General features: G+C 37.5%; 1 protein-coding gene across 1 annotated transcript in view; it reads right to left on the reverse strand.

The window, feature by feature from the left end:
• The window catches only part of GFRAL (GDNF family receptor alpha like), a 95,036-nt gene extending 75,745 nt beyond the window's left edge, over nt 1–19,291 (reverse strand). Inside the window, exons 1-3 of the mRNA XM_004696552.1 lie at nt 19,270–19,291; nt 14,273–14,407; nt 10,262–10,420 (exon numbers count right to left, since the gene is read on the reverse strand). Of these exons, the coding sequence (XP_004696609.1) occupies nt 10,262–10,420; nt 14,273–14,407; nt 19,270–19,291 (316 nt within the window). The remainder of the gene's footprint in view (nt 1–10,261; nt 10,421–14,272; nt 14,408–19,269) is intronic.
• Nucleotides 19,292–19,509: the final 218 nt, after the last annotated feature.

The following is a 19,509-nucleotide window of genomic DNA, read 5'->3' on the forward strand; positions in this document are numbered from 1 at the left end:
GAGAGTCTCTAACTAAATTGATACAAAAGATTCAACATAGTAAAGATGTTAAAAGTTTCTAAATTGATCTATTATTTTCAATGCAAGTCAAACCTAAATGCCAGTAGAATTTTGATAAAAGTTGACAAACTGATTCAAATGGATGTGGAAAGGAAGGGAATCCAGGAGGGTCAAAATTCTTTTCTAAACAGAACAAAGTTAGAGTAATCACAAAACTTGACGGAAAGACTTCCTGTAAAGTACAATAAGTCTGTAGTGAAATTAAAAGATAACAAATGCTTCCATGAACTTTTTGAAGTCCCTCATATAGGCAGAAGACACAATTTAGAAATCTAGCTACAGATAGATGACCAACTAATTTTTCAAAAAGTGAAATGGATGATCTTTCCACAAATGGTGTTCACCATTTAATAGCTTACAGGCATGGAGGAATCTGACTTGTGTCTTATACCTCATACCAAAAAAATTAACTCAAAATAAATCAAAGATGTACGCTGAAAATAAATCAGAAAACGTAAACTACATAACTTCTAAAACATAAATGAAAATCTTTATAGACATGGACTACATAATTTCTTAGATTCAATATCAAAGGTGTGGTTAATAAAGCAAGAAGATTATAAATTGGACATCATAAAAATTAAGAACTTCCTTTTTTGAAGGATTTCCATAAGAAAATTAAACACAAACTGGGAAATACTATTATAAAAAAGTTTGATAAATGACTCAATTTCTAGAAACAACTCTCAAAATTAAGAAAACGAAAACTCAATTTTCAAGATGGGCAAAAGTTTTAAAGAAATATTTACCAGAAAATATACATCTGCAAGGCAGATAAGCACATTAAAAAAAAGGTCAACCTTATTAATCATTAAGCCATTGCTGTGAGCTGATTTAGATTCAACTCAAGCTGATTTAGATGTGCTCCACTGAGCTTTTCAAGGTGCGATGCAATTACTCATTGGGCCGCAAAGTACAAGGTGAGTAGTCTGAAATCACCAGCCATTTCAGGGAACTAAATACTCCCTTAAAGAGTTACAGTCTCAGAAACTCAAAGGGGCAGTTCCACTCTGTCCTATAGCGTCTGTGCTAGTTTGGATAGACTAGATAAACATATCCAGAGATACTTATATATGTGTAGGAGAGGACTTTATATCAAAGAGCAATTGTATATTGAGAAAACATCCCAGCACAGTCCAGATCACGTCCATATGTCCGATATTAGCCCATATGTCTGATACTATTCCATAAATTCCTCTTTAGATTTGCATAGCACATGCAAAGATGCTAAATGTAGGAAGATCACAGCCTAGTGGATCCAATGGTAGTAGACTCATCTTTAGGACACTAGCTCTCATTTGCGTGGCTCCATATAGCTTGTCAACAGGGAGTGAAGCAGAGAGAGTGTGTGTCTCGTCTCCAAGGTAGTTTCCCTCTGTCCTGTAGATCCCAGAATCCTAAAGAAAAGGCCATGTCCACACAGAGGCATCATTGGCTATGACGTGATTGACAGGTTAGAAATCACCCCTTCGCTCAAGTTGACAGGAGATTATGGATGTAACTGCCACAGCCTCCCTATGCCACAGAGTGAATTAGATGGTAGGAGATAGGTTTGGGGTTTGGAAATCTTTATAGACACCAACTTTGGATGTGAATTAATGATTTTCCAGCCGAGAATTTTATCCTCTGTATCACGGGGGGGTCTTTTTGTTAATCTTTATCCACTGTCACTGAGTTAATTACAGTTTGTAGCAAAACTATCTTTTGGTTCAGAGGTTTTAAGTCTTTACGGGAGCAGACAGTCTAATTTAGTGAGTATGAGTGGCTGGTGGGTCTGAGCTATGAACCTTGTAGTTATCAAAAGTAGGTTTGAGCTATCAATGCCTAGCCCACACTGCCATCAGGGTTTCTTTTATTAATGATTAAGGAAGTAAAAACCTATTGTTGTTTTTTTTTAAATTAGAAATAAAAGTGCTGCAAATATTGACATTTATAATTTGTATGAACATTTGTTATCTCTGGTGAAATTACTTGTTTTTATGGAAAGTGTGTGTTGAGCTTTATAAAAAGCTTCCAAGCTAGGTTTCAAATTTGTGCAATATTTTTCCTTTTGACCATTGATATATGAAAGTTCCAGTTGCTCAACATTCTCACCAGTACTTAATAACTTTTCCATATTAAGACCACAATGCAAATTAAGAATACAGTGTGGTCGTTTAGAATGGAAAAATCATCAAAAACTAGTACAAATCTCTGAAAAACTTCCAGATATTGATTATGGAAATGCAAATGTTAAAAACAATTTTGTGAAACAGATTGGAAGCTTCTGATAAAGTTAAATATACACTTACCACGTTTGTTAGGTGCTATGAAGTTGGTTCGGACCCATAGTGACTCTGTGCACAAAAAACAAAGCAGTGCCCGGGCATGCCCCGCCCTCACAGTTGTTCTGATGCTTGAACCCATGGTTGCAGCCATGGTGTCAACCCAGTTCACTGAGGGCCGCCTTGTTGTTTCTCTCCCCCTCCACTGTGCCAAACACTATTTCTTACTACAAGGACTGGGCTCTCCTGACAACATGTCCAACGTATGTAAGACAAAGTCTTGTCAGCCTGGCCTCTGAGAGCACTCTGACTACACTTCTGAGAATATGTGTTTGTCCTTTTGCAGTGCCATTGTAGTTCCAGCATTCATCTCCAGCTGGAGCACCACAATACAAACACATCAAGTATTGCTATGTCTTCCTTAGTGTGATAGTTACATAATTTTGTGTCAACCTGAACTGTAGGGGTGGAGTCTAGCTTGTCAATCAGGTCATGGTCTGATAGTGCCTCCTTGTGGAGGTGACCTCCCCAAAAGGAGGATCCTGGGAGCTTCTCCTCTCAGCCTTCACTTTCCTGCTGCTGAGTCTCTGGGAAAGCTGCCTGAGCCATGCTAATACTTGTGAGTCTTGTGATGCAGCCACTGCCATTGGCTCTACAAGATTTTCCATCCACCGCTAGTGATCTTCCTGCATTCTGCATCTTTGCATGTGGCTAGGTGCGTCTGAAGAGGGACTCATGGACCAGCATCATACTTGAGGAAGAGTATCAGATTTATGGACTGGATATGGACTGGGCTGGGATGCTTGCTTGATATACAATTACTTCTTGATATTAAGCTCTCTATGTGAGTGTCACTGGATTTGTTTCTCTAGTCAACCTGGCCTATCGCACTTACTCAGTGTCCAACTTTCACATAATTTGAAGCCATTGAAAATATCATGGCTTGGGTCAGGTACAACTTAATCCTTAAAGTAACATCCTTGCTTTTCCACACTTTAAAGAAGTCTTGTGTAGCAGATTTACCAAATGCAACGGGTCATTTCCTCTTTAACTGCTGCTTCCACGTGCATTGAGCAAAATCCTTAATAATGTCAATTCTTTCTCCATTTACTGTGATGTTGCCCTTGGTCCAGTTGTAAGGATTTTTGTTTTCTTTACACTGAGTTGCACGTCTATTGAAGGCTACTGTCATTGATCTTCACCGTCAATTGCTTCAAGTTCCTCACTTTCAGCAAGCCAGGTTGTATAATCTGCATGTTGGAGATATGCAGCCTTCCTACAATCCTGATGCCACATTCTTCTTCAAATAGCCCAGCTTTGCTGTTTATTTGCTCAGCACACAGATTGAATAATTGTGGTGAGAGCATTCAACCCTGAAATCTTTCGTGATTTTAAAACATGCAGTATTCCTTTTGTCCTATTTACACAACTGCCTCTTGATCCATGCATTCCAGGCTACAGGAGTGGTGTTTATATTGCCGGGGAACATGTGACTGGGCTGCCTTGAGTCCATATAAATTAAAGTAGTCAGGGATTGGGAGATACAGGTATGTCTGGGTTTTTAGAATGTAAGGTGTCTTCCTAGTTCCGGGTGTATTCATGCTGGGTGCAGGGTGGTGGGCCGAGGACAAAATGGGCCATGAGCCAAACAGGCCGTGAGCAAAACGGGCCATGAGTAAAAGGGGAAAAAAAACTTGCAAAGCTGCTGACAGGTTACATTAGCCAGCTCTGGTCAGCTCCACAGGTGTGTTGGGGAGATTCAAGGTTACTTGCTGCTAGGAGCTGGCCTGATATTGATCCGGCCAGACAATGCAATCTGCAGTTTCATTGTTATCACCCAGGCCCTATTTTCCAACTACTCTTCCTTCCACTTTGTTTCCAAATTTTGCATTTCAATTGCCTATAATTATCATTGTGTCTTGATTGTATGTTTGGTAACTTTCTGACTGTAGATATTAGTAGAATTCTTTAATGTCGTCATCACTAGCTTTTGTGGTTGTTACAGAAATTTGAATAATAGTTGCAATGATGGATTTCCTGGAAGGTGGATAAGTATAATCCCATCACAGCATACTACTTCAAGAGAGATACTGAAAGGTCCTTTTTGACAAGTAATGCAATGTCCTCCTGATTGTGTCATTTCAGGCCTGGTAAACTACATGATTTAAATGGACAATACTAGGCCATTTCATCCCAGGAATGCCTAGGATAGATATCTTTCTGCATTTCATTTCATGTTGTAAGACTTCTAATGTTCCTATTTTCATACTTTGTACATTCCATATTCTGATTGTTAGTGGATTTGTGCAGCTGTTTCTTCTCATTTTCAATTGTGCCCCATTAGCAAATGGAGATCCCAAATGCTTTACTCCCACAGGCTTTACCCCATTCACCTCACCACGCTCAAATCTGTCACATGTGAGTTCCATCTGACCCAAGAGTCAGAAATCCTCTGTCACTATTTCCGACAGAGTTCTGTTCCCATTTATTAAGCTTTCATTTTCGTCTAATGGTTCAATTCTATTCCTAAGTTTTGTAGTGGTTACTTCCTCTGAAGTAGCCAATGGACTCCTTCTTTGTATTCGGTTGTTAGTCTGGAAGCTCCGCTGAAACGTGTTCACTTTGGGTGACGCTGCTAGTATTTGAAACACCAGTGACATAGCTCCCAGTATCACAACAACACAATACACAAGACACCACAGTAAGACAAAATGAAAGACAGGTAGTGTACACTTATAGTATATATAAAAAGTTTCACACAAAGAGACATGAAATGCTCTTACAAATTCTATATGTGTAAATATACAGAAAATAAATTTGTTTATGATTTCCCAAAATAGAAAGAACTCAACAAGTGAATGGGTAGTGAATCTACTATCCATTCAATGCACCGGGAGTTAAGAAAACAAATGTACTGATGAACCTCAAATACATTATTATATTAGATAAATGTGGTCTGACATTGAACTCTAAAATCTAAGTACAATACTGTAATTCCACTTGACATTGTAGAAAAGATATTGTAAACAAGATAATTGTTTAATTAGCCACTATGCATGATTGGAAGGATTGGACCATTGTGGGATATAAAAAGATTGTTCCCCAGCTTGTCTCCCCCAAATATATGTCAGTCCTAGGACACTGCTTGTCAAGCTATTCTTCCTGAAGGCATTCAGCCATCCAGAACAATCAGACTACTCTCTGGTCCACTGTAGGTGGGGTTCGCATACCCTATTGATAAGATAGTGATTGTTTCCCTGGAGAGCTTAGAACAGGTCAAACCTGCTCAGTGATATCCAAAGTTAGGCTGCTGTCCTGAATCTAGGATCTGTCAATATGTCACATGCATACCTCCAATCCCTCCCCTTCCTACTGCATGTATACCCTTCGATTTCCTCCTCTCATTACTGTATTACCTATAGACAACCCCTTCCTATGACGTGTATCTTTACCTGTAATCAGGGGGCTTATATACCCCCAAAAGATATATAAGCCTTGGTTAGAAATAAATCACTCTCTCCTGCCTTCCTCTCCTCCTGCTGAGGTAAGCATACGATCATGAAATGTGTCTGACTTCTTTGTTTTATGCTCTTTCCTATCTCTGTTATTCTCTATGACTTTATTATAATCTTTATATATTTAAACTGTACAATTGGGCTTACTGGACCCATGATAGTGTGAGGAGCTGGTTTCCCCACAAATGGCGCCCAACGTGAGGCATGAACCCACGACCCTGAGATTGAATCTCATGCTCTACCAACTGAGCTAGCCGGGCTTTCTGTTGATAACTTGGACAGGATAAGACATTCTAATCTCTAAGTCTCCTTCTGAAATCCCTCTTTCTACCCTTGAAAGTCAAGGGGCTTGAATTAGTTAATTGTGCCAGCCTGGCCGATAATCACATGTGGTGCTGGTTGAAAGGTGGAGGGATAAATGGGTGGTGAAGCCTCACCTTTCTAGTTCTCGGGTCTCTTGTTTTGTGATGGTCGCACCAGGGTGCAGCTGCCTTAGCAGTTCCCTGCTTCAGCTTGCAAGATTGACTTCCTCCAAGACATCCCCAAGGAGAAGCTGCATGGATCTATCCCGATGCAGCCCTGGGTGCTGGAGCAGCCGTGTGGAGACCCTTGCCAGGGCTGAGATGCTTACATGTTCACGGACTCAGCTTTCCTCCTGCAGTCGGCATCATTGCCTCTGTTTTGTGAGGTGGAAGACTTTGTGAACTGGTGTTGGGTTAATGGGTTAATGTTGGACTTGTGGGCTTGGGCAGCATTGGGTTGGGATGTTTTCGTGATGCACACTTTCTTTACATAAAACTCTCTCTTATACGTGAGTCGCCGTGGATTTGTTTCTCCAAAGTACCCAGAGTAATACAGGGCTTTTCTATACTTTGCCTCTGTGCTTCTATTTCCTGCACTGGTCTTCTTGACTCCTATATCTTGAAACTCCACTTCCCGAACTTCATCTTCTGTGTTAACGCTCTCAGTTTGCATTTCATTGGGTCTAATTATATCTCTCTCTCCCAAGCACTGACTTTCTTGATTATTTTGTGATACCTAGACATCTCTACACTATATTTTGGCAGTGGGCAGATGACTCCAGTCTGATGTCTCCTTTTTCAGGCTTAGTTTTCTCAGTTCTGTCTGAAATCTTCCAAACAGCCTGATACCCATTCTGCCTGCCTCTCACCAGATTTGTTTGGGTAGCTTATAGACTTCTTACTACTCTGCTAGCTTTCTTTCTTAGCTTTCTCTACCTTTGAAAGCAAGGGATCTTCTTGGCATTGTTTAATAGCCTCACTTTGGATCTTGGAATTCACTTCCTCTAGTGCTTTATCGCTTTTGAACCTTTGGAGGCTGCAAGCTTTTTTTGCCATTGGAATATCTTCCAAGTCAGCTTTCATTTCCCCCACTTCCTCATTTGTTTTTTGTCAACACAAAATTCCCTACTTGCAAAACTGCTATTGCTTTCTTCTGCTTTGACACAATCTTAAGTTTGAAACCAACTTTCTATGACCTGTGTTTTTGTTTTGATCCAGGATTAGAAAGTATTGGGATTCATTTCTAACGGGATTAAAAAAAAAAAGACTGAAAAAAGAATGCCATATCATAGCGATTGAATTCTCAAAATATACTGTAAGCCCTACTCCAAAAATAAACCCTATTTAAGTTCTTAAAAAGAGGTCAATTTACAGTAACAATGGTGGTGGCCGGGCAACTATACATATAAACAAGTAAAATCAATTGTCAGTAGAATGCAGTAAGACAGATAGACTTCACCACAGAAAACAGATACCCCCCAAAAGAACCGTACTCAAAAGAAACCAGGAGACCCAAAACATGCTGCATCATCAAGGGAGCTTATAGTAATTCAGGGTTTGGAGAGTTTGGTATGATAATATTCCAGAATGTGATCATGACTATGTTTGCATAGAGCAGCTTGTGTTAGGGCTCATACTATAAACACTGTGTTACTACAAGCGCTGCATTGCTACATATGCTGCCTTACCGCATGTACACAACACAGCTTTTATAGTTTGAGGCCTAACACAGGCTGATGATATTCCAGAATGTGAATAGAGCAGTTTGGATAGAGCAGCCTGGGTTAGGGCTCATAATATACAAGCTCCATTGTTTATGCACTGTATTATTGCATGCACCATGTTACTGCATATGCAGCATTACCGCATATGTATGGGAAGTTCTAACACAACACATGCAGTAACAGTGAATACACAATGCAGCATGTATATTATGAGCCCTAACACAGACTGCTCTATGCAAGCGTAGTCAACACTGGGTCCAGATAGTTGTTAATAAGAAAATAAAATATAAAATATAGCAGACTAAGTACTGTAAATAAATGTACTGTACATCCAAGACCAGAGATATACCGGTACTTGTATTCAGCAATGCTTGGGCGGAGCAACGGGGCGTGACCAAGCACACATAAGACTGTAAAGGCTACGTCATTGGTCACAGCCCTGGAGAAGAGTGAGAGAAGAGCAGCCGCATCCGACATTCATCTGACAAGGATGCGGTGCACCCCAGCTACAGCACACAGAAGCGGACGGGTTCTTGCCCAGTCTGGCACAGACAACAGAAAGGCTCCCGGCGTGCAGGAGGAAAGAAGAGCGGTGATATCAGCAGTCATCAGACCACCCACAGAGGTGGCAGGCACCTGCAGATGAGCGGGAGAGATTGGAGAACACCTGTACTGCACCGGAGAATAGGTAAGTGAGTTTGTCACTTGAATAAAAGACTAACGGAGCTTTTTCAGCATTAAAAATGTGCTGAAAAACTCGGCTTATACAAGAGTATATATGTAGGAACACAAAACTAGATTGCTATAAGAAAGAATGTTAAAATATGAATGAAAAATATTGAATAATGCTTGACAAAAAAACCCTGCTATTTAAGTTATTTCTATATTGCTTCTTGATTGGTATCCTCACTTGTAATATTCTTCACTTTTATCTGAGCAATGAAAGCTGTGATTTTATTCTGGTAGGAGTAAGCACCTATTCGTTTGGATTAGGCCATCTAAACTACAGTCATTGTGTTTGATATATAAGAAAAAGCGACTTCTCTTCTCTGTACATACTATGTTCATCTTTGAAAAACCCCTTTCCGCTTCTGCTGAACTTAGAGCAATTGTTCTGACAATGTTTTTAGCCCTTTGATCACTTTCAGGAATCATGTATTTTACTCAGAATATCATGTGTGAATTGGAAGGGTAACACAACGATAAAATGAATGTCCCTCTGGTTGTTTGGCTCTTTTTTTCTTTATCTTATGCTTGTTTACTGAAGTAACAAATCATGGGAATAAAAATGAAGTATTAGACTATAATGAGTTTATGAAATGAATAAACAAATATTACAAGAATAGTCTGTCTAAATTTTTATACCTATTGACTGAATGGGGAGGCCTGGAGGTGGAGTGTTACATTCAGCTGTGATCCGCATAGTCCAGCCTGCAGTTAAATGTGATGGAACATTGTGCTTCCACAGTTACAGTCTTAGATTGGAAGGCATGGCATGGAGGTCGTTTCTATGAGTTATCATTGACTCAATGGCAGTGAGTTGTTTGGTTTGGTTTGATGGACAAAATGAACATTATTAGGGACTCTTAGAATACATTGCTGTGCAGATGAATGTTAAATATGAGTAAGGAAGGTAAATTTGTGATTTCCACATTGGGTGACTGCCCAGCCACTCACTGTAGAAAGAACTTTGATTACAAGTGCCATTTTTAATAACTGGCTTGCTGAACTCAACAAAAAATTATGTATGGGTTCTGCCAAACTGGTGCGAACCACCTGAATCTCATCACTGAGGATAACTCGAAGTAAAGACTTATATTTCATTCTCTTTCAGATGACTCTAAGCTAAAGCTTTATTTGTTGTCCATCATCTGAATCTTCTGCAAAGCCATAAATATGTGGGGAATGAATGAGTCTATAAGTGCAATGAAACTTAAAATTGAGCTTTGTTATTACAGAAATGAACAACATGGGTAAAGGGAGACAGTGAAGGATGTAAGACGGAAATAATAATAATTTATAATTTATCCAGGGTTCACAAGGGTCAAAGGTGGGGGGGGGGAGAGGAGTTGATACAATGCGCTCAAGTAGAAAGAAAATGTTTTGAAAATGATGATGACAACAAATGTGTTTGATATAATCGATGTATGGATTGTTATGAGTTATAAGAGCCCCCAATAAGGTGATTTATTACCAAAAAAAAAAAAATGTTAAGATCTGTATGCACAAGGACTTATTGTGTCCTTGCCACATACTCAGAGTTTCAGCAGGTATCTGGCACCTGGGAAGTGATCAATGAATAAGTTTTGAATAAATCGTTAGAGTTCCAAAAAAGAAATATCCCCTGTTTGTATTCACTGAGGTTACGGCAAGTACTCCATATTACCAAATATTACCTGACTGAACGATGCACTGCTTCCCAAGCAGTTTGTTAACAGTACAATCCAGGCCATCAGGACAGAGACACTCTTCAAACAGGGAATTGCTTTCCACTAAAGACTGGATGCTCAGGTTACAGCTTAAGGAATCCTTCAGTTTGCAAGGGTTACCTGGATCTTGCAATTGAATACATAATATTCTGATTAGTCCAAGTGTAATTTTTAATCCCCTCCTCAAGGATTTTTAAAAGACAGTAGCCTGAGTAATTCATTCGTACATGAAGACTATCTGGAGGCGTCTGGTGGCATCATGGTTGTGTGTCGGGCTGCTAACCACAGGTCCCCGGTTCGAAATCAGCAGCTGCTCCTCAGGATGAAGACATGGCTCTCTCCTCTCAGAAATCCACAGGAGCAGTTCGATCCTGTTTGATAGGGTCACTATGAGTGGATATCAACTCAACAGTGGTGAGTTTGGGTTTTGGAGTCCATATGTGATGGTCAGATATAACGTCAATGTGAAAAAAGTGTGGGTGGAAGTCCAACCTCCCAATCAGAACACAGTCTAATAAAGGCTCCTTGGGGGTATACCGTTTATATGAGATGCTGGGGAGAATTTCTCTCTGTCTTGCCCCACTTGGCCTTCATGCCTCATTGGATTCTGTGTCTGACTTTGGAGCTGGCTGCCCATGAGGGCTTTTGTTGCCCTGTTATGAACCCGTAGACTTTGGATTCAACCTACTCTGCACCCACTCGCCTGTGATAGCCTGGCGTCCTGTGTCACCTTCTTGCTTTATCAGTAGGCAGAGCGACCATCTGACTCATGGACTTGCGTTGAACTGTGCTGGAGAGCTTTCTTCATATAAAATTCTTTCTTGATATACAGTTCTTATACATTTATGAGTGTCACTGTTTTTCATTCTCTAGAAAATTCAGCCTAACATATCATATAAGTGAAATTTTAAATATAAAAGTAAAAAGCAAAGAAACAAACAAACAAAAAACCTGCTACTGAACCAATTTTGACTCATAGCAACCCTATAGGACAGAGCAGAACTTATCCCTAGTGTTTCTGCAGCTGAAGCTATAAATCTTTAAGAACAGAGATTGCCTTGCCTTCCTCCTGCAGAGCTGAGGTGTGTTTGAACAATTAACCATAAGGTTAGCAGCCCAACATATAACTAAGCCACTAAGCCACCAGTACTCGGTTTTTAAGCATAGCACCTATTTTCATTCTGATTTTTTTTCAATTGGTTACTTTCTAAGATGAACCGATGCTTTTCACATTTAAAAATAATTCCCTGTCATACTTAGAATTTTTATTTTGTTGCTTTTCAAAAACAGTCAAGGTTACCATTATATAAGGGAACCAGGTTATTCTTACTATTGGGTTATTTTATTTGCTATTTCATCATCACTTGTTAGGTCATTTGACATATTTTCTAAATTATAGTAGAATATGTGCAGGTGGCTCTAAATTAATCTTGAGAACTAAATTGCTCCTCTATTAGAAAGCACTCAATAAAGTATTTACTGAATAAACAAACAAATCTTTTATAATCATGAATATATCTTTTTTGCATTAATTTAAAAAATGTATCTAACTGAAATGTTTTCTTTGATTCACTTTTCACAAAGGAAACTACTTTAAATTCTTTCATTCTGGTAGTTGAGGTTATTTCTATTTCAGCTTCATGCATAGAGTAATTATGCAAATCTTCAGTGCAATTTACTATAAATAATTTGCTATTTGTATACTTAAATATGTAAATAAGTTATAATTTATGAGACTTGAATATGTTATTTTTAAAAACACATGTTAAATTTGGCTTAGAAAATATAGAAAAGAACCTCAGCACTAAAGCAAATAACAAATTTTCAAATAACAGTGTTTTTAATAATTGACTTTCTCCTCATTTTAAACACAATGTATTATTTGAGCAAATCTTGCCCCTTTAACTCTTTTTTCTGAATAGTAGTATGAGTATCGATTTATATAGCCATATATATTGCATGTGCTTGCATGTGCTTGAGTATGAATATTGCATGTGCTTCAAGGGCAGAGAAGAGAATGAACTCCCTCTACTTCCAAATCCACAAACTCACTGCCAATGAGTTGGCCTCATGGTGATTCTATAGAACAGAGAACTGCCCCAAAGAGTGTCCAAGGATGTCAACGTTACAGAAGTACTGTCAAATTTTTTCCCCAAGAAGCCAACAGGGGTTTGGAATACCAACCTTTGGATTATCAGCCAAATACTTTAACCACTGCACCATCAAGGATCCTCTGCCTCCCTCCACATCCCATCTAAACCCTTGAGGTCAGGTTGTTGGTCAGGAATTCTTCCCTTGAAGACTGTGAACACTGGCATTGCTAGAACTTGTGGTTGTATATGGTTATACCATACTTGGGGAGAGGTAAAAGAAGCCCAGGCTGGGGACTTGAGAATTTCAGCATTTCCTTTTCATGGCATGGGGGAAGTAGCAGAAGGAGTCAAGGAATAATATATTTATACGTTTCCTTTTGTAATCTTCATACATATTTTCAGAATATTACAATTTTCATAATGCCAGATGTTTAAACTTATCTTATGTAGAATACTATCATGTTACGAGTTTTGAAATAGCAATGTAAGAGCAATTCGTCATTATATAACCAGTTTATCAAAAGAGCTCTGCTGGCATAGAGCTTAAGCACTTGGCTGCTGAGCAAAAGTTTGTCAGTTCAAACCTAATCAGTGGCTCCACAGGAAAAAAAATCTGGCAACTGCTCTTGTTATGACTATGTCTAAGAACATCCTATAGAAAAATTCTTTTCTGACATGTAAGATCACTATTCAACAGGATCAATGCAATGGCTTCTAACAACCACCACTAATTTATCTCTTAGTGAATGAAGTATGAAGATACTACCGTCATTCAGTTCTTATTAAGCTACTTGCTTCTCCAGGGCATCATAAATTGTCCCTTTTCTTTTCTTTTTAAAGAAATCTTTGTCTCTGCTCTTATTCTCCAACTCTTGAATTTCCCTTCGAATCCTTGCAGTAGAAAGTACAATAAAAATGAAGTTATGTTTGAACTTCTTGTCAAAATTGAAAGGAAAAATGATGTATATATAACAAGACTATAAATGCATTTAATACTCAAATAAATTCATCATGCCTTTGAAAATAACTGTAATACTACATGTTTTATGTCAACCTAACTGGGCCAGGATTCTCAGTGATTTGGCAATTAAGACTTAGTGATCTCCCATGCCCTGATCCAATACAGTGTAATCACAGCCCATCAGTTTTAAGCCTCTCTAATAGGATAAGGTTAAGGTCAAATGCAATGCCCTTTGTAAGGTCACAGCCCTGATAAAATTAAGCGCCTCGGGGATGTGGACTGCTTCCTGTATAGAAGAAGACTCTGTGAGAAAGCCTGTTTGCTTTTTGCTGCATCTGGATCCTGCATCTGACTCTACTTCTTCGGATTTGGGCCAATATCAGTGATATTGCCTACTGATCCCAGAAGTAAAAAAACTGCCATCTGACCTGCTGAGCTTAGGTTCATCACCTCTGCAGCTATAACCTAATCTACTAACCTGGGATTCCTCCTCCTATGCAGTCACTAGCCGGTGGTCTTCATGCTGATCATCTGTCCCCAGAATAGGCGAGTACAGAGAAGCCCCTAGACTAACATCTGACTCAGGAATTGGAAACTGCCTAGACTTAGACTTGCCAGCTTCTACAATCATTCGAGAAGTATTCATATAATCAGAGTATTATAAATGGGGGAATATTAAGAACGTAATCTGAAATCATGCAAAATGATCTCTTCAGTGTCAATACATGAGGAGCCTCAAGAGATTAATAATATCCATTTTGAAAATTTACTAATAAACTTTTGAAGATAAATAAAGTGAATATCAAATTCAAATACATTATTTAGAGCAAGACAAAATTCCTAGGACAATGAAATAAAATATTAAAGTTTATTTTTATCTATCGAAACAGAAATAATGTGAGTGATTTTTAAACAATTTGTTACCGGAAATCGTGCAGGCACCTTCTACATTCGTCCATGCATGTTTACATCCATTTGTATCACGCAGGCATTGCTCTCTTACATGGAAGCAATTCATGATTTGAGAAGTGGATCCATTTTTCAAACATAGTCCCACAGCTTGCAAAACAACAACAGAAATATTCAAAATTTCATTTATCTCAAATATAAGTTATTAATGGAAAGAAGAACTGTAAAAAACAAAGTAGGATGAAAAGCATTAGAAGGTGGGAATGAGTCATGACCTCTCCTCTAGTTATAAATCCATATTTTTCTTGCCTAAAATTCAGAAACGAAGTCTATATTTGCAATTTCTATTAACTTCTCATTCATCTTTAAATTTGTCTTTTACTTTTCTCACCATAGCTCCGTGGAAACTGCTCTCAACAACATCCACAATGATCTCTATCACATCAAGTTTAATAGTTTTAAGACTGTGTCACCATTGGAAGCATTGCTGACATTTTCTTTAAAATCTCTCTTATGCAACTTTCATTTCTGTTTCTCTTAGGACCTATCTAGTTAATAAGCCAATAAACCAAACAGCTGCCTTTGAGTCAATTCCAACTGCTGTGCTTCAAATTGGAACTGCACTCCATTGGGTTTACAGTGGCAGGAATCCTTGGCAAGTAGATCATCGGGTCTTTCCGGGAGTCTGCACCACCAACTTTTCCATTAGTAGCAACACACTTAACCTGCGACGTCTCACTTCTGTTACTTTCTGTCTATTATAGTATGGACTCACTTTCTCTTCCTTCAGTGTATAGATTTCGGTTGGACATCATCCATATATTTTTCTCATTCTCATCTTAAGCATTCTTTGTGAACAATTCCACACACTCTGATGGGTTTAACTGCCATCTATAGCCTGATGAAATTTTAAATGTAAATTCAATTCCAATGTTTTCTAATACTCAAGCCATATGCATAGCTAATTGTTATGTCCACCTACATGTCCATTCCATACAAACTTCCATACTATAAATTATTTTGACATTGGCCTCATAATTTAATCCCCCTGCCCAAACATCCAAATTCATCAGCAATTTCACCATTCACATCAGCGCATGCACACACACAACACACGCGCACAAAAAAATAGGTTCATGATAGATTTTTTTTCTACATCAGTCTCTCATATCCATTCATATACAGTTTACTGACTCTGGCACTTCGACTATTTGGTTAACTCAGTGGGTCAGGTCACCTGTGTTTCATCTTATTCAAATAGGTTCTTGATATTTCCGGATATCCTTGCTGTGACATTCTCCATCATTACTGTTTCTCTCCGTTGGGGCATTCCTTATAACCTGGCTCTCATCTTCCTAAGACGGTAATCATGGATGCTTTCCCAACTATGTTGTCCTAAACTTTCTGCTCTCTACTTGGGGCTGGTTTTGTTTTTCTTATGGAACAACCTCCTTCTATCATATCATTCTCAACACAATCATAAACTATTTAAAACAAAACTTTACTTGAACTCCGCTCTCCTTTCTCCACTTCAAACTTGCACTTAACACCCCTCATTTGTGTCTTTAGAACCTCTGTCATAGCTCACCTAAAAGGTTTACTGGTTTATAATTTATATAAATATATGTTTGACTCTACCACTATGTTCTAAAGTTTTATTAGGTAGGTATTGTATGTATATGCTGTTCATAATTTTAAGCCAGTACCCCAACACAATAATGTACTATAGCTATTAAATAGTGTGTATTATATGGCATTAAACTGCATACTGGTTTGGGGACTACTAAAAGATAAGGAGCTAACAAAGTTTAACTATAATAACATTTCCAATGATATTTACAATTCATTTTGGTTAGAAAAGAAAAGGTTCCAACAAAACTTAAAAAATAACAATGCTAATTTAGTGTGTTGTAGAAGTAACTCCAATTGACTCTGAAATTATGCAGGCTGAAATTAGTTTGATCATTTCATAGAAAAACATAGAGACCATAATTTAACTGAGACAATGTAGAAACTCTAATTACAAAACTTCAAATTATATCTTGATCAGATCCAAATTTATTGAATTTGGGAAGCAAGGAGACCTGTTAATTATGCTGACTTGTGCTAACAGAGTTTTAGGCTTCCAATAAAGCTTTAAAATCATTGCTTATTTCCTACCTTTCCAAACCCCTGAAAAGAGAATCCAAGGCAACTTTTTGGACTTTGTATTGCTTGGTGACTATTCTGTTTCTGTTTTAGGCTCATGCGTGTGCCTTAGTCTAATTTTTCTTATTGAAGCCTGGCGTGGAAATGGACATATCTGCTTTCTGTTTTACCATGTGCTCAATGAAAGCCACACAGGTTCAATTTCCTAAGATCTTAGATTTGCACACCAACAGAAGGAGAACAAGAGACCATTTTATGCTAACCTAAGTTTCCTTGGTTGAATCCAGCATGTCAAAGATGTGAAATCAGGATTTAATGCTATAAATTCAATATGTTTAAGTGTGGAGAACTGACATTTTAATTGCCATTAATCATTATATCTTGTTGTTATGCATTGAATTATGTCTCAAAAAAATATGTGTTCTAAATTCTAACACCTATACTTGTAGAAAGAATCCTACTTGACATTAGGGTTTTCTTTGTAGGTTACTAAGAATGAATCAGTGTGCAATATGTCTTAAACCACTTATAGAAATAAAAAGAGCATATTAGGCAAATACATATAGCAGAAGATAGATTGCATGCAACATGAAGATAATCGGAGAAACAGAAGTGGCAAAAAAACATGACGTCCACAGATTAAAAAAATAACCTTCTCTTAGTGCCAGTCCTTAATTTGGACTTCTGGCCTCCTGAACTTTGAGAAAATAAGCCTGCTAAAGATACCATTCATGATGTGTCTATTACAGCAACACTAGAAATGAAGGCCCCTGTATGGGTTATTGTAATCGGGGTAGGCTTTTACAGAGCATGTTAGTTTTCCATTCCACCGTGCATGCACATGTCGTGACACGCTCGTCACCTTTCCGTGTGTCAGTACACGTTTCCCTTCCCATGGTTCCCATTTCAATTCAGCCTTCTACCCTTCCCTCGTTTGGCCTTCTGAGCTTTGTTTCGGGGCAAACTTTGCCTATAGATTTCGTATCGTGGATTCTACTGAAGAATACAGTCCTCTTTATTCACTTTTTAGGCCAGTCTCATTCAGCACGAAGCTGATCCCTCAGGGTGAATTCAGCACTTGCTTTGAATCTCTTTCAAGGAATTTATAGTTCATGTTCTTCCGAAGAAATCATTAAAACCTCATTGGTACCTCACTGCAATAGTCATTAGAATTTTACTTATCCATTCAAAATTTATCTTCTTTACATTATTTTACTGTTATTGAAAAATCCATGCGGTTTAATATTTTACATATTTTTCACACCTTCCATTTGGCTAAAATGTTAGATTGAGGAAGAACTATCTCATTAATTTCTCCCACAAGAACCAACTCTAAAGCTTAAGCTTTTTAAAATCTGCCTTATTTGTTTTTAACTGTAATTTGTTACATGTATTTAATCCAGAACTTTTCATGGATTCCACTGAATAAGAGTTTCTATTTAAAAATAAAAATGAAGTATGCTATACATACTGTAAACAAAATTGAAGTATGCTACATTCCCCTCATACAGATGTAAAATGTGCTTCTTAGCATATTAATACTTCCCGGTATTAATTCCTCCCAAACACAGCAACATCTCATATGGTGTTAAACTAGAGTTCTGAAGAATTTACTGCGAAGCTATTAGTAAACATATTAAGCAGCATAATAAATTTGATCGAACAGGCTTAGAAATACCTTTTTTTGTCCCTCCAACAGTTATCCAGATTAAACCAGAAGTAAAAGATGAAAGCAGAAAGCTATTGTGTTTTTTATTGGATTCATAAAGAAGCTGTGGTTTATTTGTGTGTTGGTCAGTTTGTTAATTTTATTAATCTTTAATAAAAATTAAAGTTCCCTAGAAATATCTTTGTAATAAATGTAGCAATTTAAAAATTATTTTTTAAATATGGGAATGCCATTTGAAACATTGAAGAACTACTAATTAACCAAAAGAAAACTAGACGTATATAAAAAGATTCCTCTCTTTCTTGACATTTTTGGGGGCTTGATTTTTGTTTACTGTCATTTTATATTCATCCTAATTTGAAATATCTCCTTTGTTTTCTCACCCATAATTATACCCCCCTATCTATTACTATAATTTTAGAATAACTAGAAAATATGTTCCCTTTATTTTTAATCAGTGCATTATTAACAGTCAGTTTCTACTACAAATACTACCTTTCCTGAATTCAATATTTGGATTTGAACTAATATTTTAAAAGTTATAAATATTTATCTATACATTCTATTTTAGAAAAAAGAGAATTATTTTCCACCAAATTTACAAATTAATTTATGGTATTTTCTTCAAAAAAGGAGAAATTCACACTTGTTCACTAAATAAAAAACGTTTTGAAATGTGAAGCATTCGATGTAAATTATATAATTATATAAACTAAATGATGCTTAGTAAATATTTATCCTTTCAAATCAGTAGTACTAAGTGACTTTGCTTTATAATGGTTCAAGTTACTTTATTAAATTTCAGTGTAAAATAAAGAATACTTTGAAATTTGCCATCTTATAACTGGTAAATAGATATTGGAAGGTTTTACTTCTAGAAAACTCTAGTCCATATGTGATTTCTATTAATCCTACTAAGTAATTAGAATATTTGACACAATAAAACAGAAACAATCTGAATGATCATAGTATTACTGAATTAAGAATTTTCCACAAAGTTAGAAATAAATGAGTAAAAGCGAGTTAACCTTTTTAATCATTAACAAAGCATATTGAAGTATAGATTTGTAACTAGCACTATATATTATAAATCCCCGTTAGTTTCATCAATAACAAATTAGATGGAATAGTATTTGGTTTACCAAGAGTTACCATTATTCTGAACTCAGATAAACCATAAATACAGTTTACTTACCTAGGAAAATGAGAACTCTCATGCTGAGTGAGTTGAGGCTGGAAGAAAGCGCTGATGATCTACTTACTCCCACCACCTTCCTGGCAATGCCTGCCCGGAATCACATGCCGGCTTCTGCTCTGGCTTCCGGAGAGCACCGCTGATTCAAGTTAGCTTCATCTGCGACCATTTCCTCACCCATCCTTTCTGAGCTGTGGCCTTTCCTAATGATGTCCAAATTCAATTACTTTCTTTTGTGTG

This window comes from Echinops telfairi, unplaced genomic scaffold (assembly GCF_000313985.2).
Source record: "Echinops telfairi isolate 266 unplaced genomic scaffold, ASM31398v2 ScPeMD7_3533;HRSCAF=4204_1, whole genome shotgun sequence".
Lineage (NCBI taxonomy): Eukaryota > Metazoa > Chordata > Mammalia > Afrosoricida > Tenrecidae > Echinops > Echinops telfairi.